At 41.4% G+C, this 19,636-nt stretch overlaps 1 protein-coding gene across 1 annotated transcript in view; it reads left to right on the plus strand.

Moving 5' to 3' along the window:
* The window catches only part of igsf21a (immunoglobin superfamily, member 21a), a 202,355-nt gene that overhangs the window by 150,000 nt on the left and 32,719 nt on the right, over positions 1-19,636 (plus strand). The window contains exon 5 of the mRNA XM_056436905.1: positions 13,583-13,698. Within this exon, the coding sequence (XP_056292880.1) occupies positions 13,583-13,698 (116 nt within the window). The remainder of the gene's footprint in view (positions 1-13,582; positions 13,699-19,636) is intronic.

Consider the following 19,636-nt stretch of genomic DNA (forward strand, 5'->3'; position numbering starts at 1 on the left):
AGCAAACAAACAAGGCGGCGGCGACTCTCGTCTCCCGGAGACGACGCACACATCGCTTGAAAAATGCATCTCCGAGGATTCTCTCGTAATCTCATCTCAGAAAACGCTGATACATAAAATTGTATATCACACTTTGCATTTCCAGGAGAGTGGGACCGAGGCATTACAAAAAACAAATCCCGAACATGCGAAGAAAATACCCTCGTGAAATGCTCAATATTCAACATTTTATACGAGGTGCCAGAACGGAAGTTTGCTCCAGAGCTCGTGCTCCGTAATCAAATTATACCATAATGGAAAGTAGGTGCAGAGATATCTGCAATCTCATGAGTGCCAAAGTCAATATGTTTGTCAGATTGCCCCTGAACAGAGTAACAGTGCTCTATAAATGATTCCTTGTTCTATATAATGAAGACTCTCTCAGATGGCTCTCGCCTGTGACTTTGCCCCGAGAGCTTATTTTCACTTCCTCCATCCTATTGGGAACGAGTGTATATGAATATAAACACGCTCACAAGCTGATTTACGGTTATCGCTGGACTGGTTCTGACAGTTGTCTGCCAGCTGGTATGAACACAAACACAACCAGACGTGTAATGTCAGTTAAAATAATGCTTCGGTCAAGAAATCTCTCTTTGGACACGTGAGTCAGAGAGTTAGCTTACATTTTAAATCAACATTGGATAGAAATTTGACAATCGATAGAGATGCGTATTTATTGACATCTCATCTCATGTCACAGAGGTTGTCCCAACTGGCAAAAGTTTCTATGACTTCTATGAATGAGAAGAGCTGTGATACCACAATGTAAAACTAATTATTATCCTCACTTGCCTTGAAAGTAAAGGAATCGAGAATAATCCAAATGTTCCAAACGTACATTTAGTCTGGCGAGAAGTATGGTCGGACATTCTCGGCACATGGTTAACTTTACCGATTGTAAATTGCCAGTGTGAAGAGTTTGGCGAAATTATAGTCCATTACATTTCACTGACGCTTTTATACAAAGCGACTTTCATACAGAGCTACTGGGAGCAATTTGGGGTTAAGTGTCTTGCTCAAGGACACATGGACTTGGCTAGCCGGGGATTGAACCACCGATCCTCTGATTGAAAGACGGACATGCTAACCACTGAACCATACTTCTTGTATACATCTATATCTTTCACTTGTATACATCTATATCTTTCATCCCTGTTTTTTCTATTTTGTTTTATATTAAATGTTTTATTCTTGTGTGTTTAGTTTATTGGTGCTGCTACTGTTACGACAAATTTCCCCTTGGGGATTAATAAAGTATATATCTATCTATCTATCTATCTCCAGAGGTAATGCACCTAATACACTATTGCAAAAAAAATTTATTTAAACAAGCATGCACACGTGTTTTTTGCAAAAGCATGCACACATTCACACGAAATACATTCATATAAATACAAATAAACCAGAGCGATCTGCTTATTCTAATTATATCGCGCTGAATGGGAAACTGGGGAGGTCCTCAAAGGAAGCTGTTCTCCTAACTTCAAATGAAGTGTCTGAAGTATACGTGCACTTAATACGAAGGCATGACATTGCAAAGTTCATGACCCTCGTACACAGCGAGGTCAGTCGTGGTCTGTGTGTCTTCTCATATTGAGAGGAACATCCCAGAGGTCTAACCCCCGTCCTGGAATTACAGGGTACTGCATCATTACGGGGAGAATCTGAAGCGGCAGGTGGAGAGCAGCATGGAACGATTGCTTAACCCGCCTGTACCAAGGGCCACGGCACATAAACCAAAACCCCAGACCATGACTTCATAGTTCAGCCCATTTTTTTTTCTTCCTCATTTTACTCTGGATTTACTACATAGCGTAAAGCTAAATGGAATATTACAAAGTAGCATCGTGGCTAGACGGCAAAAAAACAAGGCGTGCGGCGACTCTCAACGAGGCTTTTATTTTGTAATAAGTGCCTCGCACGTTCCTCCGTTTGATCAGTCAGTGTCACAAAGGCGGACAATCCAACGACTTGTCATCGCTCTGGGAATGTCAATGGAGTTCCTAACCGGTTTAGCAATTATAGGCATCTTTGAAACACCCCCCCCCCCCCCCCCCTTCCGTCATGCCTCGGTGCAAAAAGCTTCATATTTAATTTAGAACATTCCCCAATCTGCTGAGTGTGAAATAGCTCGAGTAGAGAATAGGATTTTTTTTGGGGGGGGGGGGGGGGCTTGCATTGGCGTGCCACGGGATGGAGTTTTTTTTCTTTTTTTCTGACATTTTTATTTTCAAAAAAGTAATCTTTACATTTTTTCCACGTAAAAAAAATAAATAGAAGTTGCACTCCATTTGAACGCAAAACTTTATACCAAATCATTATGTGCGTTCCTTCTCCAGACATTTGGCTGCTACACGTGAAGGAACAGGAAGTCCCGCCCTCTTTGCGCGTCCTCCGGTCAGACGTCGGTTCTGCGGCTCGGATCCTCAGAATCGGCAGAACCGGCTCAGATTGTATCCGAGGGTCTGAAATTAATCTGAAACACATTTTTTTTGTAAATGTTTGCTTTTTTAGATTGTAATCATCCAAAAATAGAAATATGGGCAGGGAACAATTCATCGGCATCGTGAGAGATGCCAAAAAAAAGATACCTCCTTCCGGAGGCCGTGCAACACGTTAAATTATTAATCAGAAGTGGGAAGTTGAAAACAGGGATTTCTTTGTAGCGCAGAGGGAGGTCGGGATCACTGGGATGCCAGTCGTCATCTCCAGCTTTGAAAACATGTTCGCTGCAGCGCCAGAGTTCAATTTATTTTTAAAAATGAAAAATGTTTTTCAGCCCCAACGTAAATCTGATTTTTTTCCCCCGACAGCCCAAAATAAGAAAACCGATGCGCTCATGAATATTTACTCGAGGAATCAGAGATGTAATATGTCACCGTGAAGTAATCAAATGTCATTTCCATGCTAATGGCGGATTTACATTCGTATCTCGTGTAGAAGACGCCGCGTGCTCGCCACGCGCTCATTTACTCCTTCATGCATTCATGCATTTTCAGTCACTCACTCTTTCATTTCATTCGTCAATTTTTCTAATTACTCCTTATTTTCTTTGAAAGCTAAACTTAAAAATGACAATTTGGAGCTGGAGATCAAGTCAGACATGTGACTGGCTGTCACAGAGAGTCATGTGTGGAAAGAAGAGAGAGTTGTTGATGCAGCTTATTAAACAAAACTATTTCCATAAAAGCTTTCCAGGGTATAACGCTCCGTAAACAGGCGTATTTATCCGGAGCTCCTGATATGGATCGCCGTGGCGCTTCACGTAATCGCCTCGGACAAACAAACACAAAAGTGAAGATCAACACAACTGTGCCTGGCCGCGCGTCAGAGTCCTTTGAGAAATTAAATCAACTCTGGTTTGTGGATTCTATCGTTTTCAGTCACGGCACTCGCGGCCGCCTCGTCAATATTGTCCGCCGCGCCGCGGTAACGACGTTGAGAAACGCAGGTGCACCGAGGACAGAACGCAGGCAACGCTAACACAGAGGAGGTCACGTGACAACGCAGTACATGGAACTCCGTCTACCGTTGATTCCTAGTATCCTATGGTGTTGGTTTGAAAATCACTATGGAATGTGTGTGTGTAAGTGGATATGTGTGTAAAGGTATGTGTGTGTAGATGTTTTTAGGTATGTGTGTAAGTAGGCATGTGTGTGTGTAAGTAGGTATGTGTGTAAATGTATGGGTGTGTGTATATGTAGGTGTGTGTGTGTGCATAGGTAGGTGTGTATGTATGTATGTGTGTGAGTACGTATGTAAGTAGGTATGTGTGTATGTATGTACTATGTGTGTGTGTGAGTATGTATGTATGCAGGTATGTGAGTATGTATGTGTGTATGTATGAATTTGTATGTGTATGTATGTGAGTATGTGTGTGTATATATCTATGTATGTGTGTATATGTGTATGTGTGTTGGTCTGTGTATGTATGTGTATCTGTGTGTGTATGCATATATGTGTATATACAGGACTGTCTCAGAAAATTAGAATATTGTGATAAAGTTCTTTATTTTCTGTAATGCAATTAAAAAAACAAATGTCATGCATTCTGGATTCATTACAAATCAACTGAAATATTGCAAGCCTTTTATTCTTTTAATATTGCTGATTATGGCTTACAGCTTAAGAAAACTCTAAAATCCTATCTCATAAAATTTGAATATTTCCTCAGACCAAGTTAAAAAAAAGATTTATAACAGCAAAACAAAATCAAACATTTGAAAATGTGTTTCCAGGTGTTTCGAGTTAATTAGACGATTCAAGTGATTTGTTTAATACCCTACTAGTATACTTTTTCATGATATTCTAATATTTAGAAATAGGATATTTGAGTTTTCTTAAGCTGTAAGCCATAATCAGCAATATTAAAAGAATAAAAGGCTTGCAATATTTCAGTTGATTTGTAATGAATCCAGAATGCATGACATTTTTGTTTTTTTAATTGCATTACAGAAAATAAAGAACTTTATCACAATATTCTAATTTTCTGAGACAGTCCTGTATGTATGTGTGTGTATTATATCTATTTATTTGTGTGTATATGTCTATTTTTTGTGTATATATGTGTGTGTGTGTGTGTATATGTGAAGCTCCCTTAATTTAAGACGTTCATGCGCTGCACTCTTTAATGAACATTGATGAAACAACATTCTTTTGGGTGCAGATTCCTCCCCAGAAAGAAACCATCAATCACACGCAGCACGAGGGTCTCTTATTATTCATAACCGGATAAACCGTTGTGTCCCTTCGACGTGTGAAGTTAGACCCGCCAGACATTCTGCACACGTCCCTAATGGAACGGGCCGACACTCTGAAGAACACGCTGGATCCGGTGACTGCTTTGCATTTCACTTCTGACATCACATTTATATCAAAGAGGCGCTCGGTGTTAAGTAATTACTGACCCGGCTTTCAGGCCGCGGACGCGTCTTCGCTTGTGGTCAGATAATACTTCACGGTGGTCCGGAAAACCCCTCGTTACTAAAAGTGATGATTCGGCATAATTTGTCCCGCGTCACCAAATTCAAGACACATTAGAAGTGTTCGTCATAAAAGGGGGGATAAAGCAACCCGATAACCCAAATAAGACAGTCAGGTTGTTTGTGGATCCGGAGACACGCGGTCCGACATCCAGTCGGATGTTTCTCCTCAAGCTTTTGAAAATTGCATGTTCGTCGTGTAAGAAATGCCAAATATTGCCCATCACAACCCCACGAGCGACTAAATGATGTGTCACACGTCATCTCAGGAGACCTCATTATCGCTGTTGTTCACAATACTGTCAACTAGTCAAGAGAGAGGAGAAAAAAATGGCGCCGGTGCACTTTAAGTGCAAGTACCACGATCATAATGTGACACGAGGTGGCGGGTGATTGGCACGTTGTGGCTCAAGGCGCCGCAGTGAATGGTTTATTCTTCTTTTTCGCATTATTTATAACCAAAAACAGTTAAAAACAAGTGCTCATGAAACTGAGATTTGTAAAAAAATAAATTAAAAAAAGTAGAAGTGAGTCACAATAACAAAGAATTATTTTCTTCAAGATAATGTAAGATGAGCACAATGACACTTTTATTAAAAATAAAAAACTTTGACTGAGAGATTGAGAACATATACTAAGGCAGCAGCGGCTGCCAAATTGCTTTTTTTGAACGCGTCAACAAAACACTTCTATCATATTCACAAGATCTGAACACAAAAACTAGACATTTTATTCCAAGAAAAAATATATATACATTTCTAGAAGCACATGTGTGCTTCAAAATCCCCCGACAGAGTATTGAGAATGCCCACCGTGGTTTCTCCTCCACTCACAAGATCCGAATAGGTGTAATTTTCTTGAAGTGTGCCATTAGATATCCGAATAATGTTCAGAGACTACTTTCACCTTGAAAAAGCCATTCATCACACACACACGGAAACCTTCCCACAAAGATAAGGATAGCTGGCAGCGTTTCAACAAAATGCCCAAACCAATGGCTCTTTGTGCGATCGGGAGGGTTTATTTATTTGATTACGTGTAATGGATCCTGTGAGCTTGATGGGTCATACATCCACACAAGAAGGTTACAATATTTGCATATGATCTGTGGCGTATGTTTCTTTTTTTTTTTTTACATTAGCTTATTTTTTTAAGTGTAAGTGATCAATTGCATACCTTTCTTTTTTTTTTCACATTAGCATTTTTTTTAAGTGTAAGAATAAGTAAGATAGAGAGGAACAAAAAGACAGGCAATCGAGGTTTTATTAATTAAAGCTATTATCCAATCAATTATTGATGGGGCTGAGATGCTTGCATATAATCAATTGCATATGTTTCTTTATTTAAAAAAAAAGTGTAATAAGAAGTAGGACAGAGAGAGAGGGAAAAAAAGACAGGCAATCAAGGTTTTATTAAAGTTATTAAATCATCAATTATTGATGGGGCTGAGATGCTTGCATATGATCAATTGCATATGTTTCAGATTTTTTTTTGTATTACCTTTTTTAAGTGTAAGTGATCAATTGCATATGTTTTTTTTGTTTGTTTTTTTGCATTTTTCTTTTAAAGTGTAATAAAAAGTAAGAGAGAGAGAGAGCGGGAGAAAAAGACAAGCAATGGAGGTTTTATTAAAGATATTATCCCATCAATTATGGATGAGTCTGAGATGTGTTCCATAGTTTGCTTTCTGAATAGCAAGAATACTACCACAACTGGGTTAGGAGCTCAAATGCAGCCATCTCATTGGATCAAAGCATTTTGCACCAAAACAAAAGGCAGATATCTGAATTGTGCAATAAAACTGAATTTCTTTACCATGTTATAAAATCATATAATATGTCATCGGTATCGCACCTCACACCACGGCACTCACAAAATGGAAAGTAGTTATGTATTTCCCTATGTGACGACTGATGATAACTTACAGGTTGCTTAGCTTATAAATAAACATAAATGAAAGTTTGCTTTTTAATAGGAACCCTTGATGCATGGCCACCCATCTGTCTTGGTCATAACTGGCCCATCACCACCGCCTGCATGTCAGCATGAAATATGAACGCTCCTCGCCGCCCCTGAATGCTGCGTATACTGTATCGACATTTGTGGAGAGCATCTGATGTAGATTTTCTCAAAGTCTTCTTTGGGGGATTGTTCATCCGGGGGGGGAGGGGGGAGAAATGAATGATAGATACCGCACGATCTCAAGTGACTCTCATTGGCCTCATAACTTTACAGCCTCATTTTACCCCCCCTTGCGCTGTAAATCTGGTCTCGTAAAAAAATGAGAGGGTGACAAAAAAAAAGTGCCTGAGAGCCGTATTGATCAACGGGGCTCTGGGGACCTTAAAGGTGCATCCGTGTCAACGCCTTGTGAATTACCAAGCGGCCGGAGGGAGGGGTGGGATTGAGGTAAAGAGGCCAAATTGGAACAGATTGCCAACCATAGACCCCTTTGCCCTGAAGCAAAATAAAAATGGACTCAGGGACAAGGGCGCCATTCACAGGATAATTGATGCCGGGTACCGGGTGAGTCCCATCTGCCACACAAAGCTGTAAGTCCAAGCCTCGTTTCCCCCTCGCCGAGCGGTAGCCCGGGGAAAAGCCGTACGCAGCCGTGACATATGGCGCCTACCATCGAGCGACGCAGGAAGCCGCGGTTGTGCCGAAGCTCCCCGAAAAGCAATCTTACATTGTGAAAGATTATTTTTTTCACGCGTGTAATTGTTCTTTTATTCTACAACGGAAAGCGAAAAAACACGCCCGGAGCTCTGAGCGGCGTTGCGTAACAGTTAGTGTGGGTGGCACGCGTCTGAGGAGGCGTAGCCCACGGTATTCTGAGAGACGGCCACTCGCTAGACGGCCGCCTCCGCTCGGCAACGCACCGGCGAGTCCGTATGTTCCCACGGACGAGAACACTCGGAACGCAACGTCTCAATCTCGTGAACGCACGGCCGGTCGAGTGGCGCTCGTGCGTATCTGCCAGCAGCATCGGTGTGATTAATGGGCTTCAGAAGTGGGGAACTTGTTCAACGTGACACCAGATTTGTGTCTCTGCAGTTTCATCCCCTTCCTCTTCCTGACAGCCTACAGAGTCTCCCTCTCTCTCTTTCTCGCTCTCTGCTGGTGGGAGGATGTGATCTGAGCTGACAGCGCTGTAATAACCCATGCACATAAACAGGGTGGGATGTACACGCAAATGCTAAAAAGCACAAAAGAAAAAGTGATTCTACGCATTATCGGTGTCTTTTATCTCGGGGAATAAAAGGAATCAGACTTGGGCGCCAGCGCTCATTTCAACAAGTCTTTTTTTCCCTCCTCTTGAGAGGACTTAACTTTGATTGTTCTTTATGCACGCCTTCCATCTCCCCCACTGCCACCACCGTAAACCCCATCCAACTGTGTGCCTTCTCAGAACAAGGGATTAAAAAGCACTCTGGCAGTTTATGTTCCACTCCGCTGAACTCTTTCATTTTTTCCCCTTCACACGAAAGAAGTCCTGTTTTCCGTCTCACGGGAAGTTGTTTAACTTGCACAGGTAGTTATGATAGTTATGTTGAACCACCTACGAATGTTTGGGGTGAAGCGTAAACAACGTGACACGGGTACATGAAGAAGACACTTTGCAAACGTTGCTAACGCAACTTCAGAATGACTCGACAACACTTTGGCAGTCGCCAGTTGATTCGTCACGGCGGTCCCGTTTTTTCATGGAAGTTTATTTGTCTTTCATCTACACAAAAATGAATTAACACAGCTCTCCTTCAGGGAGGAACTTAGCTTTGGAGTAGGAATCAAGCAGCAGTAGGGATATTACCTTGTGTGCATTGCCAAGAGCTGGCAGCATGATTTTTTTTTTTTTTTACGGTTGCCAGAATCACATCCTCGAGCCCACGAGCAAAGTTGAGATCATAAAACTGTCCTCGGGAAGGATCCAATTAACTTCCATTTCAGACTCCGCTGTGACGCCAATGAGGTGAAAGTCAATTAAGTTGACATTTTTAATTTTCCAGTTGCTTAATATGCAGTAATGTGGCACGTCTGTTTCCACTCTTCACGTTTGACCTCTGACCTTCTGTGTTTTGGACTAATTTGCACGATGAGAAGCTGAGTAATATGCAGAGCTTTTACTCTGAAGTTTCCAACATCCTTCCAGAAACAATGGGTGTGTTTGTAAGGGAAGATTAAAGGAGTATCTTTTAGGAAAAGCAATGACTTGGGCTGTGTACGAGAAAGACAAAAGCAAAAGGAAAGCAGGACCTTTTCCAGCCTTCAGCTGGTGGGAACAGGTTCCTCTGTGTCTATGAAGGGTACGCTATAGTGTTTTACGATAGTCACCTTAACACAAGGTATTTGCCACCTTTATACATATATATATATAAAGGTGTGCTGCAATATATTTATATATATATATATATATACAAATATATTGCAGCACACCTTTATACATATATATACATATATACATGTATATATGTATATAGGCGTACTGCAATATATTTATATATATATATTAATATAATATAAAGTGTATATAAAGCATACAGGCATTCACACATGCATTCTCATGCGAATATTATATGTCCAGTGGTTTTATTGTGAAAGGTAAGAACGGAGGGAGTGGATTTGGTTTCTCCTTTCTGCCTCTGTCAAGGTTGATGGTGTCATCTTATTGTGTCTCATGTTGTTTGTGTTGTTGTTTGATGTCATCTTATTGTGTCTCATGTTGTTTTTGTTGTTGTTTAACACTTATACGCCCAACTGAAGACTCCCTGTATTAAAGATAAGGCATTTGAGCCAATGGTTTGAATACTCAAACCCTATTTTGGTAATTGGGTTATATTTGCATGATGTATTCATATTTTCTTTTGCTAACGTAAGTTTTTAAACAGCTAAACGCCGTATTTAGATTGCAGAAATTGGTTAGCTAGGGCGTTCACCCATTGGCGTTATTAATAGACGTGTGACTCATGTAGCACAGTTGGAGGAATCCGGTTCTCAGAGGGTCGTCTCGCTTTTTCGCCGCATAATAGTCTGGCAATCTTTTACTAAAACAGTTGGAAAAGATATAAGGAAGTGAAGAATGTCTTAAGGTTAGTTATTGTTATGTGTCATCAGAAAAAAAAGAAATAGTCAACTAACGTGAATCGTATATTGATTACTTTACAACTCCTGGGCTCACGGTAAAAAATAAATAAGGTAGAACATCATCAAATATTTATCACTGAATTACTGTCAGTAAACGTAAGCACGGGATGACCTTGAGGCCGTTTGTTCCCACACACACACGCCCATCCACTATTAATAAACCCCTGGAGACTTGGACTGGAGGCCAGGGTGCTTACCACAAGGCGATGTTGTGAGTGTTTCTTGTGAGTCCAGCTGTCTCCAGAGCTCTAAATCCCCTTAATTATGAGGCATGGGGAAGCAGTCTCACGGGAGCTTTAAACATGCGCCTGTGCTGCGCAATCCCATTTGCATTATAAATCTTGTTTTCATTTTTTTTGTGGAAAAACTGCAGGTTGACGGCGCTTGACGGTGTCGTGCATGAAGAAGTACACGAGAGAAAGAGATCATCATTGAAGTGCTACCGGAGAGCAAATAAAATAAAATGATATTTTAACGCAACGGTGCGCAACTGAAGAAGAAGGAATGGCTCATGGGAATACAGGCCTGATTTTATTTCGTATTCATACATTTGCAGTGTCCTGCTGTTAAGTTTCCGGAGCCGAATTTATATGATATAATGGAATGAAGCCATTGTCAGCCCTAAGCGATGGGATTTCCGTTTCTCTTTCGTTTTTAACAACATTGCTCGACAAGTTCCAGGAGGTTTTATCTTGATACGGCTTCATTACAAAGCCAACGGAAAGAGTTCCGTGAACCCACTAGCCAAACTACTTAACCTAAAGAGGTAGATCCTTTAAAGTAAAGTGAAAACATGGAAATCCCTAGAATTGGACATAAGTGACACGAAAGCCTTTCTTCTCACTTAAGCATTAAACCAATATTACACGCAGAGCGCGAGATTGCGATCAATTCCGAGGGAAAAAACTCGAGTGGGAATACTCGTTTACCCTGAACTCCGTACACCGTGTAGTTTTCATTATGTAGAGATATTAATTTTTTTACGTTTGTCATGAGAATGTTAAATATATCAATTTATTTTGTACGTCTTTTTCCCCACGACTCCTACAGATTGTTTAAGTTGGGTTTTTTAAAATATTTTTTTTGTATGAGCTCTATATCCCACCTACATCCGCATTAACACACTGCACAGTCACCCTGGCAAGAGGGAAATGTAATTATTAATCTATTAAATTGCTATTCAGGCAGACTCCCCCCACACACACACACTTAAACACACCCGACAGGCATCTAAAAATCAAAGGAGTGCAGCACTCCAAAACAAATGTGCTCAACCTTTAACAAGTGGGCGAAGAGAGCTGCAATTAAATGAGGTATGAAAGGCTTAGGCTCCATCATCCCAGACAACTATCTTTAATCCCATACAGGGGTTGTTGTGTTGGCGAACAGCGCGCTGTGCACAGCGGGTCTCGTTTTTTAATCACGTCAAATATTTCACCCAGCTTTATTGTCTTCCATTAGGTGTCCATCCACCACACTGGGCAGGAAGCCGGATCAATACACCCCTCTCTCTATCTGAACTGACTAGACCACAAGTGATTTCACTCTAACTCAACAAAGCATCTCCTTATTAAGGCTTCCAAGAAGTTCGAGTCAGGGGGATGATCAATTATTATCAGTCAAGTGGAAAAACGTGTAAACTTGACGAACGGATCCCCGTATATAAAGTGGCATGAAACTAACTGCTGGTGAAATTACTCCTTTATTCTCTTCTTTTGGGTCAAAATACATGCATTAAACTTGTAGACTATCACCACGTAAGAGCATTAGCCTCATACGAGTCCATTAAACTATTACACTATGTATAAATGTACAACCGTCCGTAAACAAGATCCGTAGCCGCGATTTATTTTACCTTTTCAAAATAAAAGTCACATTTGATCAATTAGAGAGAAAGTAGCATAAAGCCTCCTCAAACAATTCTTCAAACGATACAATATCATTAAGGCATACGTAAAAAAAACAAGAATGAGGCAAATACGAAGCAGGCAATCAACCCAAAACAACAAATCTTCCATGGGGTTATTTACACTGACGGTCAGTCTTTTATCGAATACAATTGAATTTCCATGAGCTCATCTTTGTCTAAAATAAATGTGCACGATTTAACACGTTAAAACAAAACGTTTGCAAAAGTGAATCATCATTTTTAACCACGTAGTATCACAACACAACGGTGCGAGCGATATATTTAACGGAGGACCTCTATTCCATAATAGCCGTCGCACTTTCGGAGTACGATGCTGCTTCACGGGAATCGAGCTACGGATATCGTGAAAAAAATACATAAATTGGATCGTTTTTATCGTCTGGCGCTTTCTGCAAACTGGAGCGACTTCGCCGCTTGACACTGGCTTCCGTGTCGGGTACTCGTGAGTGATTGGTCAGGAAACCGACACCTCTGACAGCTCGTCATGAGCCGGGTTGAGGCAGACTTGTCAGGACGCTAATGGAGTGTTCGAAGGTTAATTTACTACCATATGAATCCCATCAATAAGCAATTAAGCGATGAGGAAACACAGAGGCGCCGCCCGACCGGCAAAGCAGCAAAATTCCCCACACCTTAAATCAATTAATTTACCGCCGCACGTCGGTTTAAAACCGCTTGATAGATCTACGTGGAAATGGACGCCGCTCCCCTGCGTGACTCCAGAAGAGACTGGAAAAGCCTCCTCTCGTTCTCAAATAGAGGCTCGAAGTATTTTTTGTAAAAAAAATATGCCGAGAGGAGAATAAAGCGGCGGGCTCGTCGGCGCCTACGCCTCGCTCACAAAAATGGGGGAAAGGAAGGCAGGACAGTGTACGGAAAAACATCGGAAAACTCTTGCGTTAAAAACAAATGGTGCCTTTGATGTTCGACGGTCCTCATCGACATTCGTGCGGTCGGCCCTTATCCGCGGCGGCGGCGTCACACGTTCGTTGATATTTTCCCAGAGAAAAACAGCCACAATATGGCCCGCGGAAGACGAGCCGCCGTGCGAGGACTCGGGGTACCGCTGCCTGTTGAACAGCTGATTTCTTTCCTCCAGCGGGGGATGCTGGGAGATTTCCATTCATTACCTCCTTCTCCGTCCCGGTGCTCCCGCGCTGTGAAGTCAGGTGTTTTCTTTCTTTTCTGGAATCCCAAGCGAGATTCACACGGAGGGTTATAGCGAAATATGATATGTATGAGGTTTGTTCTTCTACCTCCTCGGCCTCATTCGACTCCCCGTATGAGCCCCAGGGAGGCTCCGAACACATTGTCCCCGACACATTTCAAGTGGAGTTTCTCTCAAGCGGATTCTTGCGTGGGACGGATGAAGATTGAGTCTGTTTTATTGTTCAACATCAGTTTAAGAACATCTATTGATTTTGTTTTTTGGCATATTGATTCACAACGCTTTCTCTCTCTCTCTCTTCCTCGTCCTTCACAGCGCCTCCGAACAACATATCCGTGGTGGCGGAGAACACTCCGGCTGCATTCAGTCGATACCAAGCGCAGAACTTCACTCTGGTCTGCACGGCCAAAGGAGGGAAGCCGGCCCCGTCGGTGAGTGAGTCCGCTTTACAGCGCGTGGACCGCTGCGTGTTTACAGAGGGCAGAGAAACGGAATCATCATGTTTTTGTTAATAACATTGCAGGAATTTAAAAAAAATTTGCACACACACACACCACACTCCTCGATTGTCAGGCTTCCCACAGACATCCGGTGCTATTGGCTGGAAGATAACGGTGGAATACGAGCTCCTCGTGAATCGCACAACATTTGACGGACGTTCTGCGCGTCGTGATAACGCATTTTAGGCTTTTTTTATGTGTTACTTGACACCACATTGTTACCGCGAAAAGGGTTAAGATTAGGCGACACAACTACTTGGTTTGCTTTTGTAAAAGCATGATGGTTCAATTCAATTCAGTTTATTTGTATAGCCCATTCTCACAAATTACAAATTTGTCTCAGAGTGCTTTACAATCTGTACACATAGACATCCCTGCCCCAAAACCTCACATCGGATCAGGAAAAACTCCCAAACAACCCTTCACGGGGAAAAAGGGACGAAACCATCAGGAGAGCAACAGAGGAGGATCCCTCTCCAGGATGGACAGAAGAATAGATGTCATGTGACCAGAAGGCCACATTAGAGTTAAAACACATTCAATAAGTATGACAGAGTGTATGAATAGTTGGTTGTAGGCATGGACCACGATCCAGACCTCCGTCAGGCAGATGGTAAGGATTGAAATAAGTAACATAAACTCAAAGTGTGTCGTATAGATTACACATTTTATCAAATCTATTCTGGTCCATTGCATCAAGTAGAACTTATCAAATTCAGTCAGTGAGTGCATAAATACACTTTTTAAAGAAAAAAGGAACTTAGCTTGATTGATGCCCATTTAACAGGACAGTAAAGTTTTTACAGTGAACACGGGCGGATCAATCAGCATCATTTCTCATCCCGACCTGTCACATGGCCACACTCGGCCGGTCACTGGGGAGAACAGCTCGTCACTCATGTCTAGGAAAAAACAGCATAAAATAAAGTACGTCGACTAATTAGAAAAGCAAACAACATATAAAAAGATGTAACTTCACTATAACTCAAAGATATCTACCCGCCGAAAATACTCTCATTCACATGAGAAATGACTTCATGGCGCTTGTTTTGAGCGTGGAATATTCACACGTATGGATTTATATTTGCAGTACATGTCGTAAAAAGACACGTTGCCGTGTCGTTCACATGCCGGCTGCACAAAACACACATGTAGCGTGTTCCTGCCGTCACGTAATGATTACCACTGCGAATTCAGTCGTGCGATGTAGTCGTTAAGAAAAGGTATGAGGGCGAGAAAACGGACACTTGAGCATTATTGATGGTCACGCTCGGGGTAATGAATCGAATCCGAGCGACGCGGCAGTCATGAGTGCACACGGGAACCCGCCTACCCTCTAACACGCACATGCACGTGCACACCGATGTGCACATTTTCGCAACTTTTTTTGAAGTGCAAAAACAAGGTCTTGCAAAACAAAAAAACTGTTTTAAAAGCACACGGTGTGCTAGAGTGTGTTTGGCGGCGCATGAGCTCACGGCCGGCGTCTGAGAGAACGGTCGCTCGCTGTTTGTTCCCACCGGGTCATTAATCATCGTCCCGTGGCTGCATGGTAATGGACTCCGGGCCCTGAGCGTGCCCATCGCCTGCAATTAGGAGCCCGGCGAGAGAGGTGAACGCAAGGTGGATATAATTTCCGTCTCAGGTATACACCTTCCTGGCTGATGGGGTGATGAGTGAAGTTCTCCGTCCCCCGCTGTGATTTCACAGTGGGGCCTTAAGCCATTAAAACCTCGGCATGGCTGGATCCTCTTTCCATCGCTAATGGAGAAAAGAGAGACCCTGAAAGGGTTTTCAGCTGGTCAGGAAGCCCAGACCGCCTCCGTGTCAGCGGCTCTTTGTCACTTTGCTGATAACCGGCTGTGCCAATGATCCGAGTCACTGACTCGAGATGTAAAACAAAAGAAAATGAATAGACTGCTCGGCCACCATATTTGCATATTGCAGAAAAGGAAAATAAAAAATCTTTTGTGCGAGATGTATTGGAAGGTTTTGATATTGACTCCAAATGCAAAGAAGCTTTGTGCTGCAAAGACGTGTCACGGTATTCAATCTCTTATCTTCGTCTTATTACTACATTTTAAGTATCAATGCAATCAAAAAGAGCAATCTGGTTCATAAAGCAAACCGTCATTCTATTTCATGAATCAACATCGACAGTGCACACATGTATTGATGTTGGGAAGCTTTGATCGAGGCTGATGTTGATCTGACGTTAGCTAAATAACAATTTACAGAACTAAGTTTAAAATGAGTAAATTCAGACGCAAGATCAAGCAGAACTTTACGAAGTTTAAAACAAAACTAGCAACATCATAAAACTCAGTTTGGTTGAGTCTGCTCTTAACTTTCTTTGAGGGATTTTGCTAAATCTATCCAATAAAAGGAGCCATTTTAAAAATTAAACCACCTCAAGTGTAGGTGGAATGTTAATACGGGATCTAATTTGAAATAGGGGTTCTAAGTTAAAGGTTTAAATCCAAACTAAATAGATATTTAAAGAAAGGTCGATATCTTCATTTTGATTCAGGTACTATCGTAAGTACTAAATTAACTGAATACATTTCAGTATTAGAATCAGATATGCTGTTTCTTAACATAAGCTTATGAATTTGAGGCCGTTAAGCGTGAATGATTGTGCACACACAGTTTCGCACAGTCAGTAAAAGACGGTAATGGAGAAAAAGCATGACATTAATTTAAGATAATGAGCTTAATGTGTGGTCATATTGTCAGACACATAATAAACTCATGTGGTGAACCTGTATCACTCTAAATAATTCAGTCCAGCAGACAAAACCATTTAAAAACTAAACGCCTTCATTGGAGCTCCTGCACAGTACTCCAAAGGGAAACACTGAATTCAATATCATCCTGAAAAAAACAACGGGACATATCTCTTACATCTTCAGATTGGCTCATTTTTATTTAGACTTTTTCGAAACAATTCTCTTTTACCGGAGGAACAGAAACTCAATATATTCGGTTTGAAGTCGGGTGAAGCTAAGTTTGCAAATGTACCCAAACTTCACTTGTGTGAATGTTTCATTTAAACTCAAGATGGTACAATTGTCTCCCCTCTGGCAGATGAAACAAAACTAACAGGTATCAGATATAAGTCAAGCACAGTTTGTACAAACCCACACAAGAGAAAAGTTGAATAATTCCCCAACAAAAGAAAATACTATTGACGGTGAGCTCCTACAGCATGGAGGTGATTTATTTACATTTATTCATCACTTGAGCCAGAGAACTGGAGCCTGGTCGGTAATTAATTTCAAGATCACAAATTAGCCTTTTTATACTGCGTATAGGCAAACAGACAAAAGTGTTGAAAACACTGGAACGATGCAATATATAAAGAGAAGTCTGCATGAGACGAGGAAAATTAAGAAATAAAACACTTTCAACTTGAGAAGTTATTTGATCACGACGCGTCAAAGTTGCCGAAACCAAAACCCAGCAAACAAACGGCCATGTTTCATGGATAGATTTCAATCTCAACAGTTCTACAAACCTCTCCTCCGTTGTCAGTCACGATAGCAATTTATTTTGAATTAAGTAGAGCTTATTTGGTATATTCTCTATGATTTGTTATCTAAAATGTGACCGTTATATCATGGCGTGTTTACTCTGTCATTAAATATTGCCAAATGGATTTGTCAAATGGTAGTAGTTGTAATAAAATAATCAAAGCTACGCTTGTAGCTACTGTCGACAGTTAATAATAGGTTGCAAAAAGGGCAATTACGACATAAAAATGGCGCGCAGTTATTGTTATTCATTATAACCTATTGAAATGATCGGCCATTACGTTGTAAGAACGAGCACCAATATCACATTTAAAGCGGGACCATTTGTTCCGAGCGTGCCGTTGTCCGCGGCCGTGCAGCGTGACAGAACCTCATAATTAGCTTTGTGAGTATTTGCTTGCTTGTTGCTGCTTTGTCCCAGTTGTGCGGCTGCGACTTCAAACGCCTCCCTTTTGTTTTTTGATGAAACCCGTTTCGTCTTTGTCTCTGCTGCCACCGCTGCCCCGCGGCGCGTTGCAGAATAGAGCTATTGTCAGCTCTATTTTCAATGTCATAACATTGCGAGTTCGGTCTCAATAGTGGCTCGCTACTTAATAAAATAAATTGGCTTTATTCACTGAGCCAGCTAAATGTGGCCCATCCGTAGTGTTTCTTACTTTATATTTTTTAATAATCTGAAGTAAAAATATTTAAGAAAAAAACCATGTGCTTTTATTTTGAAGGTATTTTTTTCCTGCAGCGGAGTGCCGTCTATTCTGACAATGTTTTTCAGTATTTACCTACTGAAAAGGTAATCAGAAGAAAAGTTAATGTGGTATACCTGAATCTTCCGCATCTATCCATAACCTTCCGCCTTCTGAGAATGCGGAAGGTTATGTTTTGATCGCTGTGTATTTATTTGTATGTGTGTTATTCGCATAACTCAAAAAAGTATGAAACCGAATCACATGAAATTTGGTGGGATGATTGGTTATTATCCAGGGACCATTTGATTAGATTTTGGGATCGATCGGGTCAAAGTTAAAGGTCATGAAAAGGTACCAAAAAAGTGGCTGCGGCGAAGGTATGCGCTCTACCGAGTGCCCGTTCTAGTTTATTCAGAGTTTGTGGATAAAAGCTGCTCCTGCAGCATTGGTTGTCATGGATTCAGTGAGCTAGCCATAAATTACATCATTTGAGACCAGTTGAGAACCACTGCCCCAGACCAATTGAGAACCACTGCCCTAAATCACTAGACCACTGTAAGTAAGATCAAATAAGTCAATGTTGACTTGGTCTCACACGGGCTCCTAACTGTGGTCTTTCTGGTTCTTTACATTTCGTCGGTTAAAGCCCGGTGAGTTGCATACAGGCGCTAAAGGTTACCTCTGTGTGCTGGTATCGAGCCCAGAGGGCCACTGACCTTCATTGGTATTTGACGAGTTGGAAGTGAGAGCGGGTTGTTTGAAGTTTTTTAGCTAACAGTTACAAAGCAACAATTCATTTTCAGTCATTTTTGTGTCCATCTGATAATCAGTCGTCTCATATTCTCTCTCTTTTAGCTCTGTTTTTGGTCTCCGCCAACTCCTGAACTCCTGGGGGAAATATCTGGCTCCACTAAGTTCACCAGCTAGTTGCTAACTCTGTTTGACACTGAGCACAGTGGGTTTTGGTTTTAGCTGAAGACAACAATGAGCTTAAAGTCAGCAAGGTCTGAAGAGAAGGGATGTTGGTGTTGCAGACTTGGTGACACAAATGTAAACCACCACTAGAGGTACCATGTATGTGCTGCTAGCTACTCTTATTAAAAATTGGTTGGCAACACTGCCCGGGTTTTTTAGTCGGATAATATGTTGTTTAAAAAAAAATATATAGTGGTCATTTTAATATAAATTCACCCACATTTTAAGTTCCAAGGCATCAATAAGATGATCAGTTTCCTGCTGCAAGAATACAGCAAACAGGTTCCTCTCGTTGCAACAGCTGTTACAAAAATATGTCTGCTGTTAATAGAAGGTGAGAGAAAATGTCTACGGAGGACAAAAGGAGCCGATTGTACTGCAGATCAGCAAGAATCCCTTCATGTAATTAAAACAAAACAAGTGTTGAAGCTGCACAGTGTTTCATCTTCAGGTTTTTAGTCTTACTTTGATTTTACATGAATAGATACGGATAAATTAATAGATTAAGAAAAGGGCAACATCAAATTTGTGTCTGTGTGTTCATGTTTTTGCTACATAATGAGGACCCAAACAAGTGTTTACCCACCAGAGTGAGGACAGTGTCGCCAGTCTTCACCTCAAAGGCCTGTTTGAGAGGTCAAACATGTTTCTTTAAATTCAGGTAATATTTAGGGT

The sequence above is a fragment of the Pseudoliparis swirei genome, chromosome 18 (genome assembly GCF_029220125.1).
Source record: "Pseudoliparis swirei isolate HS2019 ecotype Mariana Trench chromosome 18, NWPU_hadal_v1, whole genome shotgun sequence".
Lineage (NCBI taxonomy): Eukaryota > Metazoa > Chordata > Actinopteri > Perciformes > Liparidae > Pseudoliparis > Pseudoliparis swirei.